The sequence below is a fragment of the Leptonychotes weddellii genome, chromosome 5 (genome assembly GCF_054177405.1).
Source record: "Leptonychotes weddellii isolate Sample4059 chromosome 5, ASM5417740v2, whole genome shotgun sequence".
Lineage (NCBI taxonomy): Eukaryota > Metazoa > Chordata > Mammalia > Carnivora > Phocidae > Leptonychotes > Leptonychotes weddellii.
In genome coordinates, this window is record NC_138373.1 from 154,321,213 (window position 1) to 154,342,915 (window position 21,703).

The 21,703-nt window shown below is 51.6% G+C and overlaps 2 protein-coding genes across 2 annotated transcripts in view; both read right to left on the bottom strand.

Annotated features, from left to right (window-relative positions):
* Window positions 1-2,633: 2,633 nt before the first annotated feature.
* ARFGAP3 (ARF GTPase activating protein 3) overlaps window positions 2,634-21,703 on the bottom strand; it is a 37,793-nt gene continuing 18,723 nt past the window's right edge. The window contains exons 7-11 of the mRNA XM_081819013.1: window positions 16,834-16,999; window positions 12,394-12,517; window positions 11,657-11,747; window positions 5,085-5,206; window positions 2,634-3,694 (exon numbers count right to left, since the gene is read on the bottom strand). Coding sequence (XP_081675139.1) covers window positions 3,677-3,694; window positions 5,085-5,206; window positions 11,657-11,747; window positions 12,394-12,517; window positions 16,834-16,999 — 521 coding nt within the window. The 3' untranslated portion in view covers window positions 2,634-3,676. The remainder of the gene's footprint in view (window positions 3,695-5,084; window positions 5,207-11,656; window positions 11,748-12,393; window positions 12,518-16,833; window positions 17,000-21,703) is intronic.
* Window positions 5,256-9,911, bottom strand: LOC145721842 (uncharacterized). Its single transcript, XM_081822075.1, has 3 exons — window positions 9,893-9,911; window positions 8,262-9,205; window positions 5,256-7,763 (listed from the first exon to the last, which is right to left on the bottom strand). Exons 1-3 carry the CDS (start codon window positions 9,909-9,911, stop codon window positions 7,644-7,646), a joined length of 1,083 nt encoding a protein of 360 aa, XP_081678201.1. The 3' UTR covers window positions 5,256-7,643.

Sequence of the window (21,703 nt, forward strand, 5' to 3'; positions counted from 1 at the left end):
TGCAAAACCAGCCTGTGTGGCCAGAGTGCCCTCGTGTCTGCTCTGCGCCATCCCTGTTCTCCATCTGTCTGTCCATCCATCCGTCTACGCCAGGCTGCTCTTATTTTAGGTGAGACGAATGGGCTGGGCAAGTAGAATGATAGGAACCACAGAGGACAAAGGACCGAGAATGGAAGGAAGGGAGAAAGCGCGTGTGCCTTCGTACATGGATCACACGACAGGCCAACACGGGCAGCTGAGCCGGCGACCACAGAGCAGAAGTGCGGCTGGGAGAGGGGGGCCAGTGGCCCCACGTCCACGTCCCAAGCGCTGGAGCAGCTGGGGTGGGTCCTCATCTGATGCTGGGAGGTCACAGTCACCCCAGGTCCCACACCCGATGCCAAGGTGCCCGCGTCTTCATGTTGCCCCAATGCCACGGCCCACCATGTGTCCTGGGCCTTGGGAGCTGCATGTGGGCAGGGAAAGGGCTGGGAGCACACCAGAATGGGGGGTGGTGGCAGAAATGGCCTAAAACAGTACCACCAGGAGTTAACGTGGGCAGCCTGTCTTCTGTCATCCTGCACATCATCCTCTGGGGGTGGGGGGCAGTTGGCAGAACAAAATTCCTCTGTTCAAAATATGTGCCAGGCTCTGTTCCAGGCACCGGGGGAACCAGTGACCCGGATGGAGCAGCAACCTGCCCTCAGGACGCTTATGTTCTAAGGGAGCTAGGAAGACAAGGCCAGTGCGCTGGAACTGCACAGGACGGAGCGAAGTCTGGGAAAGGGCAGAAATAGCGCAGGCCGGGCATCCGAAGTGCCCCGGCGTGGGCTGCAGTTTTTAAAATGGGAGCTCAGGGTCATGGAGAAGGTGACTTTAGGGCAAAGACTGCCCTGGGGGAAGGAGACCGGAGGATAAGGCCCTGGGGCAGGAGAAAGGGGCACAGTGGGTTAGTACGGGGTGCGCAGGGGGTCCTGGGAAGCGGGGGACAGGCGCAAGGACCTCGGCTTGTGCTCTGGGACAGGCTGCGGTGCGTCAGACTCTGGGTGCGCCTTGGGGGTGGTGCCGCCGGACTCTTGGGGGGCGGGGGTCACATCTGACGGCCGGGTTTTCAGGCTGAGCACCTAGAAGGTCAAGAAGGGCACGGTGGGCAGGGCAGGGGTGCAGGGCTCACTTGTGTGAGCCAGTGGGGGTGGGGGGGAGGCCTCGAGCTCAGGCTGCCTCCTCTTCTTCCTGGGGGCCTGGGTCTCCACTCTGCCGGGGTCCCGGGCGAAGCCCTCTCTCGAGTTCTGTTCACCTCTGTGTACCTACTTCCCAACCGCTCTTCAAGGTGATCGAAAAATTCTCCATTTCCAAGGAGAATTTGTTCTGCTAAGGGCTGTGAAAACAAGTCCCGCCCCCTGGCTTTCTCAGTTTCTCAGAAATATCCTCTGGTCCTCACTGGCCGTGCTCCCAAGAACTACAGCACAATAAACACCTTTTTCAAAGCAGCCCCCGCCTCACCCTTCAGCCCAGTCTGGGCCGGTTTCCACCAGATGTGCCGAGCGAGGTAACACCGTTTCCTTCAATCCATAGATCCAAAACATGTTTTGTTAAAACAATTATTAACTAATATCCTTACTATATATGAAGCATTCACACAGATACTGAAAGCAAACAAACACCAAGGCCCAAGGACAAATGGGCCAGGAACACAAAGCCAAATCACACGCATGCGCGCACATGCACCTCACTTGCACACCCACCTCACTTGCACACCCACATATGCTGGCGGGGGGGTGAGCCCCACAGCCAAAGGCACTGAGATGCCTCCTCTGAATACCCTTGACAGTCGGGCCATCAAACCAGGTAAGGAAAGCCTGGAAAGGGTGTGCGAGCCAGGCTGGGGTTGGGGGGCCCCCCAGGCCCTTCCTTGTGAGGACGTTCAGGGATGGGGGGGGAACAGCTCGGCCACTTGGGCAGGGCACTCACCCCCCCTCTGTAAAACGGGAGCGTCACCTACTGGGAGGGTTCCCTGGCGATGGAATGAGCTGGGGCCCCAGCCTGGAGCAGGGCTAACCCAGCGTGGGGATTTCTTACAGACACTGTTAGTAGGGACTGAACTGTGTCCCCTTAAAATTCGTACGTCCAAGCCCTAATTCCCAACGTGACTGTATCTGGAGATGGGCCTTTAAGGAGGTCATTAGGGTAAAATGAGGTGGGGCCCAGATCCCAGAGGACTGGTGCCCTTACAAGGAGAGGAAAGGCTGCGTGAGGACAAAGAGGACGAGGACAAAGAGGACATGGCCTTCCACAAGCCAGGGGGCGGGTCCTCTCCAGAAACCATCCCTGGGGCACCTTGATCTTGGGACTTCCTGCCTCCAGCAGCGCCCCGTGGCATCTCACCAGAGCAGCACGTGGGTGTGCGAGACGTGGGCCACTGTGCACGCCCTCACTTCAACAAGGACACCCTGCCTGCCACCGCCCTGGGGACAACACCTCAGTCAGTGACAGCTGCAGAGCAGGCCCCAACGTCCATGAAAAACAGATCCATCCGTAGTTACATCCCGATTCAAACGTGCACCCACATTACACCAGAGCCCTGATTTACCAGATTCATCACAAAAGTTTTTGTAAAAAAACAAAACAAAGCAAAACAAAAAACAGGCGACACAGTCTGCTGCAAGGGTTTATTATTATGTTTAGTCTACAAATTTGATCTTTTAAGAAAAATGCACAAAATATTCAGTTGAAACCACATTTCTGGTTCATCAAATTTCAAATATATTTTACTGTGCTGAACAATATATTCTAATGCTGTCTAAAACACAGCCAAATTATTTGTCTTTATTCATTTATACACACTCTGTAATTTTTTGAAAACCAAGATTAAGATGCAAAATATCAACAAAACTACCCAGTTACAACTACTCTTCTCCCATACACTGAAATCTTTTCCGTGGGTCTATCTTCTTCCCTTCTTCATTTTAAATTCTGTACGCTCTGTTTGTAAACAGGGAGTTCTCACCAATTCAAACACCTTGTGGAAAGATTAATTCCCTTGGCAATGCAGAAGCTTAGGTTTGTTAAAAGTACTCACTGAAAAATTTTTAATTTATAGATTATATAAAATAAGCATTTACAAAGGGACAGACGACTTTCAACATTATTTTGAAATCCCCGTTAATATGTGGAAATATAAATGAAGCAATCTGTCAAATTAGACATTTTTGGTCTTTTGTTTTTATTCTTTACTCCCTTTTGAATGAAATGTGTGCTGTGGATTTTGTTTCTCCAGGTCCCTGTAGCATTGGCAGCTCGTGGAGCCCTTAGCCCCTAGGTCACACAGCACGGGGACCCCCCCCTCCCCGCAAAGGAAGGCTGTCAGTCCTCAGAGGGGGGAGAAGCTCTGGTCTCCAGGCCCCCAGCTGCTGGAACTAGATTCCACGAAAATCAAGCAAGGATATGCACGACTCTGCCTAAAGGGGGGGGGGGGGGCGGCGTGTGCAGGAAGGAATACACAACAGAAATTACAATAAAGCTTCTACTACATCAAAAATGAGAATTTCTCCAAAGAAATGCTAAAAATCAGTAATGCATATATACCATGTGACAAAGTAGCAAAACAAATCTGCTGGTCTCGGCTGCAGTCTGTGATGTGGTCACTGGTTCGCGGAGGGAGGAACTTCTTCCGGAAGCAGGTATCAGCCTGTGGGTATTAGGAGCCGTAGCGATCCTGCCGAGGGGGAACCGAGACGAGAGCTTACTCGCACTCGGCGTCGGTTCCTCCTCCTCGTGCGCACGGAATGCTGGCCGTTAGCACACTGACCTCGCAGCGAGCACACACCACCGCCTGGCTGGCTGACACGCTGCCCCCCGCCGCCCCCCCACCCCGCCACAGTAACTGGAAGGGGCGGCGACCACGGCTTCCTGGGCTTCCTGAGCTGACACTGAGGGCTGCGTGCACCTCGGACGCAAGAGCATCCTGCCACCCAGGCCTCTGCGGTGCGTCTGCAGCTCCGGGGGTCAGGGGAAGGGGGGCAAACTATCAGAGTGAGAGCCAGTGGTGGGCTCCTGGGAGGCAGGTGTCATGGGAAGGTGGGGCACACGTGTGGAGTCTGAACCCTGAAATTCTGGCTCTGCTGAGCGATCTCGTGAGGAAGCAACTTGGCCTCTGCAGCCAGAAAATGAAGATATAAAGGCGGGGAGGGACCTATAAAATGGGGATCACCTTCCACAAGCTATGGATGTCACCTGCTCGGAAGGACTGATGAGGGCTCAGCTGAGCTCTGGCACACCAAAGCTCCTTTGAATTCTAACCAAAGGTTACAGCGGCAGTGAGAAGAGCAGGAGCCTCGGGCTGAGGGGACGCTCCACCGTGGGGGCATCCCCACCGCCTCCCCAACCTGGGAAGCCCCTCCAGAGGCACCAGAGCCAACATCCGTTAGGTGTCGCTGCCCGTGGCCATGTTTTTACATTAATAATAGCATCCTGGGGTGCCTGGGTGGCTCAGTCGGTTGAGCGCCTGCCTTCGGCTCAGGGCATGATCCTGGGGTCCTGGGATCGAGCCCCGCATCGGGCTCCCTACTTGGCGGGAAGCCTGCTTCTCCCTCTGCCCCTCCCCTCTGCTTGTGTGCTCTCTCTTTCTGTCAAATAAATAAATAAAATCTTAAAACAAACAAAAACAAGGAAATGCTCGTAACAAAATACCATGGAGAATGTCAAATCACATATACAATATAATCCTGTTTGAATTTTAAAAAGATATGCATAGGAATCTAGAACTAAAAATATACCAAAAATTAACAGAAGTTTTCCTCATGACAGACGATAATGGGTCATTTTTATTTCCTTCTTACTATTTCTCTGTCCCAGTATAGGAGAGAAGTAGATCAGGATCACGACAACCCCTCTAACATCCCCCTAGAGTCATCAACTAGAAGATGTAAGCAAAAGTAAAATTACAATTTCTGGCGTTCATGACGTCCTGGGTTACACTGTAGTAGACATTATCATTCAATACCATGAAATCGAATTTGTCAGCAGCTGAAGAGTGGTCCAAATCTCATTTTCAAAGCTTTGAGCCACCACCCCGCTCCGCTCCCGTCATCCCCAATATCACTGACCTGAATGGAAGTCATGACTCCATTAGCAAAGACGGAGAGCTTTCCAGCAACGGATCTCACTCCCTGCTTAAACTGGGCCATGTCGGGCGCTGTGGGCAGCACGCTTGTGAGGCTGTAGCTTCCTGCACACAGAGCAGAGCCCCCCTGTCACTCCTCAGCTCCGACAGACAGCACAGCCAGGGCCCAGGGCCCTCGATGACCTCAGGGGACGTGGGGTGCCCTCCCCTCCCACTGCCCACAGGCAGCAGCTGTGGTTAAGGGAAAAGAACCTTGCAGCGGGGCCAGGACTCAGTTTCAGGGCCAGCCCCACCATGAACCAGCTGCAAGTCCCCACATGAGAGAAGATGCGGTATCAGGTGTTGGGACCAGCAGGGGTTCAAAGACTGGCACTGCCACTTTTAAGCTGTGTGTCTTTGGAGAGCTTCCTCACCCTCTCTGGGCTCCTGGCTCCCCCCCAGGTGCTGAACACAAGATCTGACAGGTAAGTACCCGGTAAATGGCAGATGGGCAGACATCTCTGCTTCTCATGTGCTCAGCATCCCTCCCCCCCTCTTTTGGTACAAGCCCTCCTCCCTTCCTCTGGGGAGCCCCCTGGACTCCAGCCAGAGGGGCGGGCACGGGACCCAGGCCTGGCCGATCAGAGCCTTTCTGGGACTCGTGTATCTTCAAGGGAGAGGAGCCGACGGCTTGCCCCAGGCTTACTGCCCGGGCTAAGGCGCCGCTGCGGCCGGCCGGCCCCTCACCGCCGTGCAGGGCGGGCAGAGGAAGCCTGCTGCAGTACGAGAGAAAGGTAGGTTCCCCAAGGAGGTGAGCCGGATGCTAGGTGTCTCTCTGAGGCTGTTTTCAGACTCTGAGCTGGAGCCTGGCTCCCTGGGTAGAGCCAGACCTCCCACCTTCCTTCCTAAGCCGGCCTTGGTTGGGTTTCCTTGCTTCCGCGCTGGCTGTCCGACCCCAACAGTAGCCTATTTCCACCAACACGGGTGAAGAGCGTCAGTGTTATCACATAAGCGGTGATAACCCCAGAGCTGACAACCAGGCTCTCGTGGTTGGGGGGGCTTGGGGACCGTGAGTGGGCCCAAACCCTGCAGGTCCTCTGGGGAGCCAAGCCCAGCTCCCCCCACAACCCATGTGCACCCACCTGCCCCTTCAGCAACAGAAGCCAGTTCCCTTCCCAAGAACACACAGAATGGTCATGTTTATCCTTCCGCACAGCACTTGCCCAGAAGGGACACTGTTTATCCACAGCACTGTTCCCATGTCCACCATGCAGGGAGGGGGCCAGAGGTGCGGGTTCTTCCCCTCCCTGCCTCCAGCTGAGGTTTTAAAGGTTTGTGGGCCTTTGCCAATAACAGAGCGGAAGCCCGGCCCAGCCGAGCTGGGTTCAAATCCCAGCACAGCCACGCCCCAGGCGGTGCTACCAGCCTAAAAGATGGGTCTTTACAGCCAACAAGGAGCCAGTGTGAGATCCTGAGCGCGCAGAGCCCGGGTCCCCGCGGCGCCATCACCTGGCCAGGCCCACAGGGGCTGGGTGGGTCCGTACCAGAGGTCGGCAGGGGGGACAGCAGAAGCACCTCCACCTACGAGTTTCTAACTGGAGAAATGTGTAAAGAGGCGAGCACTGTGAAGGCAGGACAGCTGTGGGACCGTGATCCCGCACTGACTACGTTCAGTCCGCAGGTGCCCTGACATGTCAGCCAGTTTCTCAGCGTCCTTCCCCTCCTCCCCTTCCTCTGTACAGAACTCCCCAGTTCTAACCCTTGCAACAAGGTGTGTCCAGGTGACAGAGTTCTGGTCAGTGGGTGTAAGCTGAAGCGCCCTACAGGGCTGGGGCCTGCCCTTTTCCCTCCCCCTTCCTCCTTCCTGCTGGCTGGGATGCAGGTGTGATGCCTAGGGCTCGAGCAGCCGTAACTGGCGTGAGGTGAAGTACAAAGTGGAGGTCATGAGGTGTAAGGAGGAAAAGGGCCTGGCTCCTTGGCATCTGGGAACACAGTGCATGTCCCAAACTGCCCCCCAGAATAACACGTGAGACAGAAACAAACTCGGGTCTGATTTAGCCTCTGTTAACGTGCATCTTCCTTACTTAATCCTCACTAACGATCTAAGCTCCCAGGAGTGTAAGCAGCCTGCTAACTCCCAGAGCGGGGGTCATGTCCCCCGCAAGGAGGCGCCTTCCCACCCTCCACCCGCAGGTCTGCGGCCCTGTGCTCGACGGGCTCCAGACTGCTGAGAACGGACTGATGGTCTCCTGTGGCTGTGAGGTCTCCTTGTTCCGCGGGTGTCTGGCTGCCGCGTCCCCTCGGAGGGCTGCCCAGGACAACAGGGCCTGGGTGCGCTTGGCCGCACAATGGGCTCCAGGAAACGACAACTCAAGCTGCTTCCTCAGGAAGAGGCTCCAACCCAGGGTCTAGGTCAGGTACCCCATTTCCCTGCTATCTGTTCCCGTAACACCCCCAGGGGGCTTCTTGCTAAGGATGTCAACACAGACCTGCTTTTCCAGAGCTCACTGCCTCCTGGGAAGGCAGACAATCAGCCGAAACCAGAGGAAGAGAGTTTGGCCAGTTAGAGGCAGTCCCGGCATGCGGGGCTGTGGCCGAGCCTAAGCTGGTGGAAGTGGTGGGGATGCGTCTGAGTGTCCCGAGGAGGCTTATGGACCAACTGGCTTGGGGGCGCAGGGGGTTGCTGGGAAAGAGAGAAATGAAGGATGACTCCCAGGTTTCTGGCTCGAGCAGCTGGGGAGATGGCAAGCCAGAGGCAGAGGCCCTGCAGGGTCCAGGCCGGGGCAGAGGGCCAGCTGAGCTGGGCCGGGTTAAGTGATCAGCGTGGTCGCCCCACATCGGTCAGGAAGGCCAGGGGACACGGAGTGAACACCTCCTCCCCGCGCCCACTGTGGGTCGGCAGGCGGACGCAGGCCCACGGGGCTGTCCCTGAACGCAAGCTTCCAGAGCCCCCCCACAGAGTACGCGCCGCACACCGGCTCTCACGGCCCGGCGGGGAGAGCGCCGCATCGCTGCTGTCCCTGACGCTGGCCACGCAACGTCACACTTGGCGCGCAGCATGTCCCTGGCTGTGCTGGAGGGCCGCTAGCACAGTGGGGGCCCTGGTTTCTGCGCCCCACGGCCCGAGGGACCCACCGACCACCCCCCCACCCAAGAGCTCCCCTCCCTGCCGACCACTCACTCCACAGACACCGAGGGCTTTCTCTGTGCCAGGTGTGCCGAGATGGGAACGGACAGGTCCTGTCCCGGGGGGGCGACGGTCCTCGGAGGGCCTGGCGAGAGCACAGGGCGGTGGGGGCCGAAGCGGGAAAGGAGCACAGGAGCCAAGCACCGACGAGCAGGGGCTGGGTGGCCGAGCTGCACTCCAACCAAGGACAGGACTGGAAACCCGGGCGACCAGGGCTGAGAACTCAGCCGGAGGCAGGAGAAGGGGGGGGGGTTGGCGCAAGGCAGTTCCCGGGCTCCTCAAACAATGAAGTTTGAGTAAAATATCATGTACCCATTTCCCTGAAACAGAGACGAATGGAGAGGAAAAGGAGGTCCCCGATGACGCAAGTGCCGAGTTTCGGAAGGACCAGAAGCACCGCAGGGGCGCCTCTCGGGACCAGCACAGCAGGCCCGCACTGACGTCAAGGACACTCCGGTCGGCGAGGCCACCGCACAGGTGCGACGCGGGACAAACACGGCTGCCCGCGGACCGGACAGAACCGCCAGTGCTCGGAGATCTGCAGGCCCCGAAGAGGCCGCGTGCCCAGGCTCCGGGCCTGAGTGAGGAGGCAAGCGGAGGGTGGCCGAGGAGCCCCGAGGGGACAGAAGCAAACACGCGGGAACCCGAAGGGTGCACGGAGCCAACGAGAGCATGGCGCCGAGGGGAGAGGGGTCTGCAGCGTCCCTGGCTCTTGCAGGTGGACAGGCTCAGAGGCAAGTCATCAGCACCATTTGCTTGAAAGAAATACCCCAAGAGGGCAGGCGAGGTTTGGAGCTGCCTCCGCTCTGTCGTTCCGCGCCCCGAGTGGTGCCTCGCAAGCTGGTGCTGTTGATGGCAGTCCCACGTCCCCCCGCTGACCCTGCTCTGACCACGGGGACCGACGCTGTGCCAGGCTGGAGGTGGGTGCTCGCCCGTTTCTCATCTGGCGCTTTCAATACCCTGGAAGGGAAGCGCCCTCAATAAATGTCGGCGCTCCTGGGTTAACCACATCCCCAGGAAGCATTTGACTTCACCAGGAGGCCTTTCAAATCTGGAACTATCCACCCCCCCCCACAAAGAAATTATAAAGATGTACTGTGATCTACTCAACAACACTGATTTTTCACAGATGGGAAAGCACCTAACATAAGGAACACAAGAGTCTCTTAAACCAGCTTTCGCTGTTTGCTGAAATGCACTCTAAACAAAAAGTAAATATTTAATAAGAGTTGTTCAATGCACTTGCATTTAGGGCAGTTACTGAAAGCAACTTTTATGTATTTTTTTTTTTTTAAGATTTTATTTATTTATTTGACACAGAGAGACACAGCAAGAGAAGGAACACAAGCAGGGGGAGTGGGAGAGGGAGAAGCAGGCTTCCCGCTGAGCAGGGAGCCCGATGGGACACTCCATCCCGGGAACCTGGGATTATGATCTGAGCTGAAGGCAGACGCTTAACGACTGAGCCACCCAGGCGCCCCTGAAAGCAACTTTTATGATGGGCTTGATGGAAGAGGCAGAGTGAGGGTGACCAGCGTCTGAGCCATGGGCTTGGACAGAGGAGAGAGGGCGGGAGGCCGGGGGGAGGGGGCACCCTTACAGGACATGCCAGGGGGCACCCTCACCGTGACCGTGAGTTCCCATGGACGGAGTTTGTCTGGGACCCACACGAGGCCCAAACAGTTAAAGGACCTTTGTTCTCTGAAAGGGGACAGGAAAGTAAACACAGGCTGGCCAAAATTTCCTCCAACAATTGGAAAGGCTGCTTTCATTTGATCTCCACATATTTTTTTTGTTTTTTTGTTTTTAACAATGGTTCAGAGTGAAACTTCCAACAACTTGAATTACAAACACACACACAGCTGGGCGGGGGGCGATTTCCAACAGTCGGGTTCTCTGGGCTGACCTGACCCCTGCCAAGGCTGTGAGGCGACCCAGCACTGGCCCATGGCACTGGAGACAGGGCTGCAGAGACCGCCGCCCGAAGGGCGCAGGGCCAACACCCCTCTGCCGGGGCAAGCCCAAGGGGAAGTTGCCCTAGCAAGAGGCCAGGGCGCTTAGAGCCTTGAGGTGAGAACACAAGTCCAGGAGCCACCCCTGCCCCACCCGGACTCAGTGCAGAAAACAGCTCAGAGAGTGGCCTGACCAAGAGCCCCAGCCCCACTGTGTGAGGCCGGGGCACAGCACCGAGCACCCCTACCTGTCTCTGGGGTCAGTGGGCCCCCCGGGCTGGGACGCTCCCTCCCACAGCAGCCAGCAGCCTGGCTGCTCACTACACCCCAAGGGCCACGGTGGAACTTCTAGCATCCCCACATCCCATCACTGAAGGTTCCAGGCACTCGGGTCTGCCCTATGACCGTCTCTCTTGAGGCTGCTTCTTGCTGGACACAGGAAACAGCTGTTCTTGGTGGCTGTCCATGCTGGTCAGCTATGCCCACGCCCAGCTCCTCCAGGGCCGGCAACGAGGGCATGCAGGTGGTCCTGGGCCTGGAACACTTGGCTCTGGAGATCCCCTCCCCTTGGGCTCCCCTGCTCAGTGAGTTCCTGAAATGACCTCAGAGGACACTGCTCCTTGAATGTTAGCTATGACATAGGAGGGACACATAGCCTTCCCTTAGCCCTGTGGCCTGGCGGAGGCCTGGGTGGGATCCAACACGGCTCAGGGACCCAGAGGTACAAGCAGAGAGTGGCACGGCTCTGGATGTCCAGGATGGGCCCGGGCTCTGAGGTGCACTCCCTGGGGCTCCCAGACTCTCTACAATGGGGTCTGGACGCGAAGAGGGATGGGGGAGACAGGAATTCCTCTCCACCTGCCTGTCCCCAAGGCCACATTCTGCCTTCCCTGGAAGACGGAGCCTGCTGGATTCTCCTGTTCTATCTGCTTCTGCCTCCCCTGGGGCCTACGCCAGACGCCCAGGCGACACTTTACACAGCACCTCACTGAAGCCTCAGTGCAACCTTGTGAGGGGCATACTATCCACCCACTTCGGAGAAGAGAAGCTGAGGCTAAAAGTGCCATGAAATGCTCAAGGTCTCAGGCACGGAGTACGCAGTGACGCTAGGAGCCCAGGGCTGCCCCCTGCAAGGCTGCGATATCACACAAATCAGATACCACGTTCCCACTGGACTAGGAGACACTGTTTCGGGAAGATGACTTGCCGGGCAACCTAGGTCCCAGGACGCTGGTGAAATGTCATGACCTGGTTTCCTGACATGCAAAGCCTGGAATAATAATAATTTCTGCTCTGACTCATGGAGGAGGAGGAGCATCACATAACGGTTGCTGATAATCTTGGAAAAGTACAAAGTTCTGTGCAGAGAAAATGCATTCGTGCTGCAGACACAGAGGACAGCAAGCTTGTGAGCCGCCCCGCCCCCGCCCCCAGTACCTGCTGTCTGCTTCCTCTGCTCATCAAACAGATCGGCTGAGCTAATGGAGGAACTTGCCGAGAGCCTCTCCAGCCGAGCCCTGGTTTCATACTAGAGAAGACAAGGAAGAGGAAACATTAGGCTCCAAATACTGTGAGCAATTGTGCAAAAAGCATCAGCCTGGAGCTGACACGTGACCGCTGCTGAGCCCAAGGGAAGGCAGAGAGAATGAGCCGTCAGTCCGTGCTGCGGGCCTCCAAGGCTTTGCGCCAGCCCGCCAGCGCTCCAACAGCAGGACAAAACCTTAGGCCCCCTCATTGCCGTAAGACCCTTCTGCTTAGCAAGACTCCACTAAGAGGCAACAACCTGAAGATAAATATGCCTGCCCTCCAAAAACATGTCTACTTCATTTAATTTCATCAATAATAATTTCAAAATTAAGTCAATTACATCTGTATTGAAAATTGCCTGAAGTTTATTCCAAAGATATGAAATGGATGTCTGTTCAAAATACTGAGAAAGGAATTAGAGAAACATGAGACCTGGTCCCTACCTTCCAGCTGCTCATCCAGCTGGGGCCGCGAGGGGGAGCGGGCAGGGAGACCTGGGTTCGAGTCCTGACGCCACACCCCGGGGCAGCGGCCTCTCGCAGCCTGAGTCCGTCTCGCTCTGTGCCTATCACGTCCTCCCGCGGCCCTCATGTCCCCGCTCGCTTCCTGCTCTACGGGGCCCACACGCAAACTCTCTGGACACTTACATCAGCTTGGGCTTGTCTTCCAAAGTACATATCTGATGAAATGGCTTTGACATTCCCAAACTTCTTCTGGGCCTCATCTGTATTTTCAACTGGCTCATAGTCTGCCTTACGGCGAGCAGTAGATCTACAATTAAAAACAGCCCAAACAGGAGTGACATCAGCAAGACGGTGGAATAGAAGTTTCCTACCACCATCCCCCTATACAGCACCGATTCTGACAATCGTCTACAGGCAAGAATGACTTTACGGGAGCGTAGACGTGTAGCAGAGAGGTTCCAGCACACTGTCGGAGCAAACAATCCAAGACCGGACACACTGAAGAGGGTAAGAGGAACAGTTTCACTCTGCCTGGGCCACCTCTCCCCCGCACATCCCCCCACCCCCCATTGCCGGCTCCCTGCAGAGGCCCCCACAGATGGCAGTACAAGCTTTCTGGGCATGTGCAGAAAGTCAGCCCGACTCTGTCGGACTGGGACAAAGTATACAAACTTGAGCATTTCAGGGTACCAAGGGAAAGCAAACAGGAGGCTCAAGCACCTGGCCTGGCCTTGTAGGATTGAGAAAAGGTATACCATCTTAAGAATTCACCCCCCAAAAGGAGTAAGTAGTGTGGAGTGGGCACACATAGGAAAGGTCTGAGGAAGCTTCAGAATCCCTAGCAGGTCTGCTGCTGAAGGCATTTCTCACCTCAGGCTAGTCAGTAGAGACAGAAGGAGGTGACTGCTTCTTCAAGTGCAAAGACAGCAACCCAAGACCCCAAGGAGCATGAAAAATCAAGGAAACATGACGCCACTAAGGGAACGCAATAGTTCTCTAAGAACTGACCCCAAGAAATTGCCCAACACATTTCAAAATAATTATTTTAAGGAAGCTCAGCAACCTACGAGTACACACACGACTCAACGAAATCAGGGAAACAATAGACAGACAAAACTAGCAGTTCAACATGGAGATAGAAATCATAAAAAAGAATTAAACAGAAACTCTGGAGCTGAGGACTACAACAGAGGACATCAGCGGCAGACCTAATCAAGCAGAAGAAAGAATCTGTGAACTTGAAGACAAGTCATTTAAAATTATCCAGTCAGAAGAGAAAAAGAAACAAAGAATGAAAAAGGGAAGAAAGCCTAGGTGAATTATGGGACACCGTAAGAAAAAAATTTATGCATTATGGGAAAAGAGATAATACAATACGGGAGAATCAACTCCATCAAGAAAAGAGAGGGAGAAAGGGGCAAAAAGCTTATTTAAAGAAATAATGACTAAATACTTTCCAAATCTGTAGATGTGGACATTCAGGTACATGAAGCTCTAAAGTCCCCAAAGAGATTCAACCCAAAGAGATCTTCACCAAGACACATTATAATACAACTGTCAAAAATCAAAGACAAAAAGAGAGAAAGATCATATGATTCCACTCATAAATGGAATCTAAAAACAAAAAGAATAAACAAACAAAAAGCAGAATCAGAACTAAAACTATGAAAAAAAAAAGAACCAGAACTACAGAGAACAAACGACGGTTACCAGACAGAAGCGGTAAGAGGGGGTGAGCAAAATGGGTGAAGGGGAGAGGGAGATGCAGGCCTCCAGTTTTGAAATGAGTAAGTCATGGGAATGCAAAGCAGAGCATAAGGAAAAAAACAAAGAATTTTGAAAGTTGCAAGAGAAAAGAAACTCTTCACATAAAATGGAATCCCTGCAAGGCCATCAGCAGATTTCTCCGCAGAAACCTAGCAGGCCAGGAGATAGGGGGATGATATATCCAAAGTGCTGAAACAAAAACAAACAAAAACAGAATCCCTGCCAACCACCAGACTGGTGCCACAGAAATGCTAAAAGGAATTGTGCAAGCTGAACTGATGAATGGTAATTAACATAAAAACATGAACGTAGGGGCGCCTCAGTGGCACAGTGGGTTGAGTGTCTGACTCATGATTTCAGTTCAGGTCATGATCTTGGGGTCATGGGGTCAAGCCCCAAGTCAGGCTCCACACTCAGCAGGGTGTCTGCTGGAGATTCTCTCCCTCTGCTCCTCCCCGCCTCTAAATAAATAAATTAAATTAAAAATAAATAAAAACTGTAACAAGAGACAAAGGTTATTATATAACAAAAGAGGTCAATTCATCAGGAGGATATAACAATTGTAAATACACATGCATCCAACATTGGAGCACCTGAATATATGAAGCAAATATTAACAGATCTGAAGGGAGAAAGAATGAGACCGTACCGAAACCACAATAGAAGACTTCAGTCCCCCATTTTCAATAATGGACAGTTCACCCAGACAGAAAATCAAGAAAAACTGGACTTGAACAATACCTTAGACCAAAAGGACAAACAGACACATCAGGACATTCCATCCAATAGCAGCAGAACACACATTCTCAAGCACACACAGAACATTCTCCAGGACAAATCATATGTTAGGTCACAAAACACATTTAAATCATACCTTAGATCCTAACAAGTTAAGAAGACTGAAATCATATTAAGTGTCTTTTGCAACCATAATGGCTGAAAGTAGAAATCAACAACCAGAGGAAGAAACTGGAAAATTCACAAATTCACAAGACACTCCTGAACAACCAATAGATCAAAGAAGAAATCAAAAGGGCAATAAGAAAATATCTTGAAACAAATGACAATGGAAACACAACATACCAAAACTGATGAACTACAGCAAAAGCAGTTCTAAGAAGGAAGTTTATGGTCAAGGAGTATCTGAAAAGATGTTCCACATCACTCATCATCAGGGAATGCAAATCAAAACCACAATGAGACACCCCCTCACACTTGTTCGGATGGCAATTCCCAAAAAAGGTGCGTATTGATGGGACCTGGAGAAAAGGGAAGCCCTGTACACTGTTGGTGGGAATGTAAATTAGCACGGCCACAGAGAAAACAGCATGAAGGTCCTTCAGAACATTAAAAACAGAACGACCACTTAATCCAGCAATCCCACTTCTGGGTATGTGTGTGAAGCAAACAGCATCAGTATCTTGAGATCTCTGCACTCCCATGTTCACTGCAGCATTATTCGCAGTAGCCAGGATACAGAAACAATCTAAGTGTCTATTGATGGATGAATGGATAAAGAAAATATATATACGATGGGACATTACTCAGCCATAAAAAAAAGAAAGGAAATCCTGCCGTTTGTGACAACATGGATGAACCTGGAGGACACTATGCTAAGTGAAATAAACCAGACAGAGAAAGAAAAATACTGTACAACTTCATTTATATGTGGAATCTAGAATTTAAAAAAAAAGTTGGGGCACCTGGGTGGCTCAGTTGGTTAAATGTCTGCCTTCGGCTCAGGTCATGATCTTGGGGTTCTGGGATTGAATCTTGCATTGGGCTCCCTACTCAGTGGGGAGTCTGCTTCTCCCTCTGCCCTCCGCCCCCCAGGCTTGTGCTCTCTCTCTCTCAAATAAATAAAGTCTTCAAAAAAAAAAAAAAAAAGTCAAACTCACAGAAACAGAGAGTAGAATAGTGTTTCCCATGGGCTTGGAGGTAGGGGAAATGGGCAGATATTCAAAGGGCACAAACTTCCATTTACAAGATGAGTAAGTTCTGGGGATGGAAAGTACAGTACGGTGACTATAGTAAATAATACTGCGTTGTATACTTGAAATTTGCTACAAGTATGGATCTTAAGTGTTCTGAGCACACAAAATGAAAACAAACGAAAAATCCAGGCCGAACAGGTTAAACTAATTTGAGGTGAGGCAAATGCATTTCTCATTTATAATGTATACCAATGCCATTTTACTTTTTAAAAAGCTGACAGTGGTAATTTTGTAAAAGGATTTCAGGCCACATTAAAAAGCCTGAAAATTCTAATAAAAACATGAATAAATATCCAAACCACCCAACATTTGAAGGAATTTTCCTATTTAAATAGACCAGTCATTTCACTCTTCAGTGCCACAGATCCATTAGTAAATACGGAGTACACTGTAATGCACGTAAGACGCCGCTTCACATCATGTAGGATACAGAATGAGAATACTCCTGTCACCTAGCGCAGTCCAAGGCTGCATCTCTTGTCCCAACGTATTCGTCATGTCTCCCTGTGCTCCCAACAGCTCCCTGGTTTGGACAGGAGATTATAAAGTCTTTCATTCATAATCACCAACAACTGGAGATAGTCCTTCGACAGGTGAATGGGCAAACGACTCAACAATAAAAAGGAAGGAACACAATGTCATGATGAGAGTCTCAAATGCACTATGAAAAGTCAAAAAAGCCAGTCTAAAAGGCCAATTACTGTATGAATCTGGGAAAGGTAAGATTGCAAGGTCAGAAAACAGACCAGGATGCAAAGAATATTCTTGAAGTAGTTGAATAAAATCATTTACTAGTCTTAAGAGAATTTCCCTAGAGATGCATGGCCTCACTATTTACAATCCCACCGCTTTGTGTTCATACCTGTCTGAATAGCCTGTGGTTTTCAGGATGGCATCAGTGTCTTTGATGGTCTCTTTTTTCCAGTAGGAATCTGAACTGTCATCCCAGCTGGAAAAAGAACTGCTCCTGAACTCCATCGGCTCGTCCAAGTACCTGTATGAAAAAGAGTGACGGTGACTTGGGAGACCTTACTGATGTCCTCCACACTGTACTCCCTGGCCCTTGACGGTGGGAGCAGCCATGTGACTACAGCTGACCAATGAGACAGGAGCAGGCGTGAAGAGGGTCATTTCCAAGGCCTCCAAAGGGCCCGTGCTCAACTGGCCCAATCCCCCCTTCCCACGCCACATGGAAGACAAGGTGGTGTTTTCCAGGTGCTGTAGCCTCGGGCAGGAGAAGACTCCATCCACCAGGAAAATCAAGGTGCCACCCAAAGACCAGGTAATCTGGACAATCACCTGTAGCCTCAGCTGAACAAGTACACCACCACTGTGTCAAGCCTTCAAGATGGGGGCATAGTTGTCATTGCAGCATAACCTAGCCCATCTGGTAGCACATGATTATCTTTGAGTGTCTTTACTTACGTATTTTGCTTTCTTTGCGTCTAGTTCTGCCTAATTAGGTAGTCACAACAAAAACCCCATCCAAAACACCATCACCTTGTTGGCACTCCCTGCCATGTTAGCCCCAGCATAAGCCATCAACCCTAATAATAACTCCCAATTCCCACTTCATGTAAATGATGCTAATTAGCCTCCTCCTTGAGTCAGATGCACAGCTGTGGATGGCTGATCACTGGACCCCTCTGCAGATGATCTTGCAGCCTGGAGCTTGGAGTGAACTTGATCTGTAAGCATCTCTGAGGAGATGCTGGCCTTCTAGATCAGTTTACCCTTTCATTAGCCAAGCATCACTGAGCAGGGCCTTGCTCAGAGAGCAAAACTCAGTGGCAGCTTTTGGTCCTGCATGGTGACAGAGCAATCTTTGACCATGAGCAGCAGGGTTTGTCTGGAACACGACAGAGACTGGTGGGTGAGGTGGATGTGCCATGGCTTCTCAGAATTCACAACACTAGGATGGAAAACAGCCCTGCCAGATATGCACCCCTTTTAAAGGTGGGGTTCAAGACGTTCAGAAGGGGCAGATTCCAAGGCTTGGTCCTGAGAAAGGAAGGATGATGCAAGAGGATGTAGAGGCTTTCAAAAAAAGTCACCCAGGCTTTCTGCAGAATAAGAAAAGCAGCACATGGGATACGTGGTGAGCATCAAGCTCCCATGTCGTAAGAAGTACTACAAAGATGGAAAGCTCGGGCAGTCAGAGGGGCCTGTAATCAAAGACAAATACAAGGGGCCAGCAGGAACCTTTGAGAACAAAGAGGCCAAGGGCCCAGATGAACTAAGATTTGGGGGGTGGAAATGTTAATAATGAACATACTCGTTTTCCTGGTTTTAAAAAAAAAAAAAAAAGGCGAGAAGGGATAAACTTGCTATTTGAAGCAGATGGTGTGACTTTACACAGATAATAGAAAGAAAGCAGAATTTCCAAACGTGGCTTCTGCCTTCTCTGGCAAGGTTGTCATTAAGAGCAAATCTCATCACACTGGTCCTCTCTCCTCAGGAAGGAAGACGCAGGTGCAGAGCGGATCTGTGTGTCAGTGAGGAATGGGCCAGGCTCTCTCCATGGCTGATGGGGGGGTGAGCCCGGAGCCCTGGGCTCTCCCCTCTTGAGAGGAGACTTGGACAAGGAGACTTGAAGTGGTTCAGAGAAAGAGGGCTTCCAAAATGTGGAAGGCCCATTGGCCTGGAAAGTTACCCTTAATTATTTGAGAGACTTATTTGTAAGGGCCCAAGCAAAAGAATTAAGACCAAGTCAATGAGAAATTTAAAAAAACACTTAGTAAGCATCTATGAGGAGCTGGTACTCTGCTAGATGAGGACACAGGGCAAGGAGACATACTCAGTCCTCGCCCTCATGGGGTGGCTGACGGGAGCTCAGAAACCCAGTGAGGTGTGTAAATGGAGGTATCATTCCTCATGGAGCTGCCCCTGGACCGGACGGCCATCTCGAGGAGGAGAGGGAGTGGAGTGTGGGTGGGGGGCCGCACCATCCCCTGGAGGATGCTGGGGGCAGGGCGGGAAGCACTGGACAGGAGGTGGTTGGAACTCCCAGACTCCTCACAACTCTGAGCTGTTGGGATTTAGGATTTTGTAGATTTAGTTGTCACTCCAAGGAAATAGTCTTCATCCGTGTAAGCCAAAATGCTTATTGTGGAATATAAGGGCATCGGAGGTTTTTGGTTTTTTTTAAAGATTTTATTTATTTATTTGACAGATAGAGAGATAGCGAGAGAGAGAACACAAACAGGGGGAGTGGGAGAGGAAGCAGGCTTCCCGCAGAGCAGGGAGCCTGATGCGGGGCTCAATCCCAGGACCCTGGGATCATGACCTGAGCCGAAGGCAGACGCTTAATGACTGCGCCACCCAGGCGCCCCAGGGCATCAGAGTTTTCAATGACTGGACTATTGAAAATTCAGAAGGAGAGAGCCATTCTGCTAGGATCCTACTGATCAGCAGGAGCACCATGCAGCGCTCTGTGTGCTGGGGAGGCTGGGCGGGGCTCTCCATGTTCTGACAGATGCAGGAGGCAGGCAGCACTCCTCAGGGGGCATAGCCAGCTGCCCCATCAGGCCTCAGGCCCATTGGAGGATGGGCTGACTGACGACTAAGGGCTGTGGGACACTTGCCTGGCCTCAGAAACACAACAGCCGTCCCCGACATCCATATCCTTCCTTCCTCCCTCCCTCCCTTCCTCCCTCACTTAAAGATTTTATTTATTTGACAGAGAGAGACACAGTGAGAGAGGGAACACAAGCAGGGGGAGCGGGAGAGGGAGAAGCAGGCTTCCCGTGGAGCAGGGAGCCCGATGAGGGGCTCGATCCCAGGACTCTGGGATCATGACCTGAGCCGAAGGCAGATGCTTTAACGACTGAGCCACCCAGGCGCCCCTTTACTGACTTTCTAATGCTCTCATTTCTAGATCCTGGTTCTCAATGCTTGTCACTTGTATTTTTGCTCTCGCACTCTGTCTGCATCCAACTCTGAAGGTGTTCCTTACAACCCCTTGATGAAAGTACCCTGACAGCATGTATGAATGTGATTTATAGCTGCAGACAAATGTCCATCCCAGGGAAGGCCATGCTGGCTGCATGAGACTGAGCAAATTGTTCTAGTGTCATTATGCTGTACTCTGTATATAATTACACTGTTTATATCCTGAATATAATGGAACTCAATTTAAAAAAGCCCGAAGATATGGTGGATCTTATTTTTAATAGAAACAGCACTCTTTCATAATTCATGATGTTCAAGTTCTAATGGGCTAATGAATAATTTGGAAGCAGTGCAAGCTCTTCATGGAGCTAATACGCTGGCTCTCCCAGAGGCTGTGTCTCCTTTCCCTCAGTTGCCAGAGAACTAACAGTGTCCTTGTTCTACTAGCCGTGGTTACAACCCGAGCAGGGCTGGAACAGGCCCTCGTGCTCCTGGTACACAACCTGCAGGAGATGAGGACACGCCACGGTCTCTCTGGCGGGAGCCCACTAAGTGTGTGTGTTCTGTATAAAAACACCTGCTCCCACGTTTCAAACCATAAGTAATTGTTTCATATCAAGAAAGGCCTTAGGACTAACTCTTCTGACTAAGCTTCTGGAGAAAGAGAAACCTGAGGCTCCTGACAAAGGCAAGTAAAGCCCCCAGGGAGCCGATCAGGGACCTGGAGCCAGTGATGTTCTCCAGAAGTTTCTCAGGGCCCATCCCATGGATAACTTCACTTGAATCTGTATCTTTGCAACTTGGCTGCCAAACAGCAGTGCTGATTTAACTTGAAATTTCTTTACTTTTCTATGCTTTCATGTGCAGGAGGTGCTAATGAGCAGTGAAATTATAAAAAAAAGTGTGGAGAAGCCACATGGGCAAGGGTGGAACCCGCGTCACCTAGAGTCTCCTCTGACCAAGACCCACTTGCTCATTTAAGAGTGAATCTGATGGGGCGCCTGGGTGGCTCAGTCGTTAAGCGTCTGCCTTCGGCTCAGGTCATGATCCCAGCGTCCTGGGATCGAGCCCCGCATCAGGCTCCCTGCTCCGCGGGAAGCCTGCTTCTCCCTCTCCCACTCCCCCTGCTTGTGTTCCCTCTCTCGCTGTATCTCTATCAAAAAAAAAAAAAAAAAAAAAGAGTGAATCTGAAATGATCTGATGTGCATGCAGCTCTCAAATCAAGTAAGAAATTTCATTTTATCCCATAGAAAATGTATTTAAATACGTTTAAAAGGCATGCTTTGGGAGTGACCTCTAAGGAAACCGAAACCTGGCGTGTTATACAGGTTACTGACAGCAGGCAAAGAGAAACCCCCACCTCTGTTTCTGACAGCACTGACAGAGACCACCACTAAACTACTCACTTTTTTTGGTAAAATATCTGGACTTGAAATAATGGGAAGCTATGCGAGAAGAATTTTTTAAGGATAGTACTAACCTATGAGCTTTGAAGAATGTATCTCACGGGGTGCCTGGGTGGCTCAGTTGTTAAGCATCTGCCTTCGGCTCAGGTCATGATCCCAGGGTCCTGGGATCGAGCCCCACATCGGGCTCCCTGCTCAGCGGGGAGTCTGCTTCTCCCTCTCCCACTCCCCCTGCTTGTGTTTCCTCTCTCGCTCTCTCTCTCTGTCAAATAAATAAATAAAATCTTTAAAAAAAAAAAAAAAAAGAATGTATCTCACGACCGGCTTCTAGTTAGTATTTTTTTTTTTTAAGATTTTATTTATTTATTTAATTGACAGAGAGGGAGAGAGAGAGAGAGACAGCGTGAGAGGGAACACAAGCAGGGGGAGTGGGAG